Source organism: Simochromis diagramma, unplaced genomic scaffold (assembly GCF_900408965.1).
Source record: "Simochromis diagramma unplaced genomic scaffold, fSimDia1.1 OVJJ01000107.1, whole genome shotgun sequence".
NCBI classification, from domain to species: Eukaryota; Metazoa; Chordata; class Actinopteri; order Cichliformes; family Cichlidae; genus Simochromis; species Simochromis diagramma.
In genome coordinates, this window is record NW_024387209.1 from 1,584,813 (window position 1) to 1,587,897 (window position 3,085).

Consider the following 3,085-nt stretch of genomic DNA (forward strand, 5'->3'; position numbering starts at 1 on the left):
TACCAAGTAAATACGGGCCAGTATTGCCGATACGGATACGGATACTTTTCAGTAAATAAGGTGGATGCGTCATTGAATTGCTAAATCTCAATTAATTTTCATGACCTTAATTTTTTTTTTGTAATGTTTACTTTTTTTATTATTAAATAGTTAAAACACAGGACATAATTAGGACAAAGTTCATAATTAAATAGAAAATGCTTTATTATAATTTTTTTTTTAGAAAAATCTTAATTAAAAAGTGCATGCAAACCAGTAAACAAAGCAAAACAAGCAAGTACTGTTGAGAAACTATAATACAAAAATTACAATTAAAATTCTCAGCAACAACAACAACTGGTGAAAATATAAATAATATGTAAACAACTTAATAACCCCCAAAGCCTTTAGTTAGTCTGTGCAGAACAAAGGTTTTGGCTACAGGTTTTTGTTCAAGAACAGTATTGTGGAGGTATGTAATAATGACAGGAGAGGTCTCAGTGTCTCACTCCAACTTTATTAACTGACTCTCAGAACCTCACATATAGTAAGCGCCAAAATCTCCACCCCAGCACTTCCCTTCAACTTGGGTGTGAGTGGAGCCACCTGGTGGTCCGCCACACATACCCCCCCCCGAACACACAGTTAGGTCTCTATTCAGTCCAGGACCCTGGGCCTAAGGAAACGACCCGAACGACTGAACCTGGGAGGGAGAGAACAGGCAGAGGAAGGTCCATCCTGTGAACGAGGCCGGTGAAGGCGAGCAGGAAAGGCAGGAGGAGGCTCAAACGCCGGTGGTCCGGGGGGTAGTCCTGGGGGGAAAACCAGAGTCTGTCAACCCCATCGAAGGAGGGCGGCCACGGCGAGGGGCCTGGGCCGGCACTACATTACTGTCCGAACATGTGCAGGTTTAAGTCTGTCAACACACACAGTCTCCCTTCGACCCCCAAAATCCAAAACAAAATGTTTCTGGCCCGGTTCGATAACCCTGAATGGGCCGTCATACAGCGGCCGCAGCGGTGTCCTGTGGGCATCGTGCCTGACAAAACAAACTTAGCAGTCTCTAAAGTCTTTGGAACAAAAGTGTCAGGCACACAATGGTGTGCACCGGACCAGGAACCCGAAGCGAGTGCAAAAGCGGGTTGAGAGATAGCACTGATGGATCGAAGCAGGGAGGAGGATTTTTGGGCAAGAATTCTCCAGGCACGCGGAGGGGCTGACCAAACACTAGCTCAGCTGGAGAAGCGCCGAGATCCTCCTTAACCGCAGAGCGCAGCCCAAGAAAAACCCACGGGAGGCGGTCAACCCAATTGCCATCCTTTAAGGAGGCGCGAAAAGCAGCCTTAAGCGACCGGTGGAACCGTTCACACATCCCATTAGCTTGCGGGTTGTATGCGGTTGTGCGGTGGACCTTTGCCCCCAGTCCATCAGCCATGGCCGACCAAAGCTCGGAAATGAACTGGGGGCCTCTGTCTGACGTAATGTCTGCGGGTGGGCCGAAACACGAGACCCAGGTTGACAAAAAGGGGGACCGCCTCCGGCCACCTGGTGGTCCGGTCAACAACAGTCAAAAGGTGCGTAAAACCTTGTGACTGCGGCAGAGGACCCACCAGATCGACATGCACATGATCGAAACGTTTGCTGGGTATGAAGAACGGCTCCAGGGGCGCTTTTGGTGTGTTTATGAACCTTCGCACGCTGGCAGGGAATGCACGCCGACGCCCATTCCTTAACAGATTTGCGAAGGCCTGGCCAAACAAATTTAGAGCTGACCAGTTTAACAGAGGCCCGGACCCCCGGATGAGAGAGAGCATGTACCGAGTCAAAAACTTGACGACGCCAGGAAACGGGAACCACTGGGCGAGGGCGGCTGGTGGAAACGTCACAGACGAGGAGGGGACCACCGTCCTGCACGGGTCTGTCCTCCAATATGAGGCCCGTCTGGGTGGATTTAAGCGCGAGGATGTCCGGGTCACCACTCTGATCGGCAGCCATGGCGGAGTAGTCTATGCCGAGAAAGACGGGAGAAACCAGCGCACGGGACAAACAGCCAGCCACATGATTGGATTTACCAGCCACGTGCTGAATGTCCGTGGTAAACTCAGAAATGGCTGCCAACTGGCGCTGCTGGCGTGCACTCCATGGATCAGAAACCTCACATATAGTAAGCGCCAAAATCTCCACCCCAGCACTTCCCTTCAACTTGGGTGTGAGTGGAGCCGCCTGGTGGTCCGCCACAGTATCATATTAACCATTTTTGCTGTAATGCACTTCGTCTGTTACTCGCTAACTGCCCTGTTTTTGAAAAAATCCTCTCAGCTGGCACTGATGTTGCAACCATTGCCAGGTATTTTTTGGCAAGTTTGCTCAGAGATGGGAATGTTTGTTCATTGTTTTTCCACCAAAGTAGTGGATCCTATACCCAAGGCACTGGCCTTTCCTCAGAGTACCTGCAAATCTCAATTAGGGGCATCAGTACCAGTTGTCCGATGCTGCTGAGATGCTAGGACTTTAGGGGTGAAATTATTCCCATATCCCAACCTTTTGCTGCAGGTGGGGATGAAGCAGCCCTCCAGACGAGCTTGAGGTTGTTTCAGGAGTTTGGGGGCAGAGCAGATGGGACAGATTTTTTTATATATGTTTATATAAAATGGTAGTGTTTCCACTATACCTGGCAAGCTTTTTATAAATCCCACATTTTGCTGTTGTCTCATTTTCGACTTGAAAATGCAGCCACATTGCGCTCCTCTCTCCTGCCTTTCTTCTGTTGTATTTCTATGTGCGGACGTGTGCTGATGAACCTGAGCTGGCAAGTTGCTGTTTGTTTGCTTTGTGGCATCTAAGTCACGTAATGGCGCAAAATCTAAACACAAGAGGGAGGAGGGGGAGGCAAAGTGTGCCTGCTCTGCGCGGACACAGGAGCGGCTAATCCGGTGACCTGGCTGTTTCGTCTTTGCTGAACCACAGCACTGCAAACAGAAGCGGAACTTAAAGTAAATAATGATCTCACCAGGCTAGTATTGATCCAATACCGATTTAGTATCGATACAACTGATATTCAATCAATCCGCCCACCACTAACAAACACTTCTGCCAGAACGTTAGC

General features: G+C 49.1%; 1 protein-coding gene across 1 annotated transcript in view; it reads left to right on the top strand.

The window, feature by feature from the left end:
- Positions 1-1,412: 1,412 nt before the first annotated feature.
- LOC120746043 (NACHT, LRR and PYD domains-containing protein 13-like) overlaps positions 1,413-3,085 on the top strand; it is a 9,613-nt gene continuing 7,940 nt past the window's right edge. Inside the window, exons 1-2 of the mRNA XM_040051251.1 lie at positions 1,413-1,553; positions 1,633-2,067. Of these exons, the coding sequence (XP_039907185.1) occupies positions 1,413-1,553; positions 1,633-2,067 (576 nt within the window). The remainder of the gene's footprint in view (positions 1,554-1,632; positions 2,068-3,085) is intronic.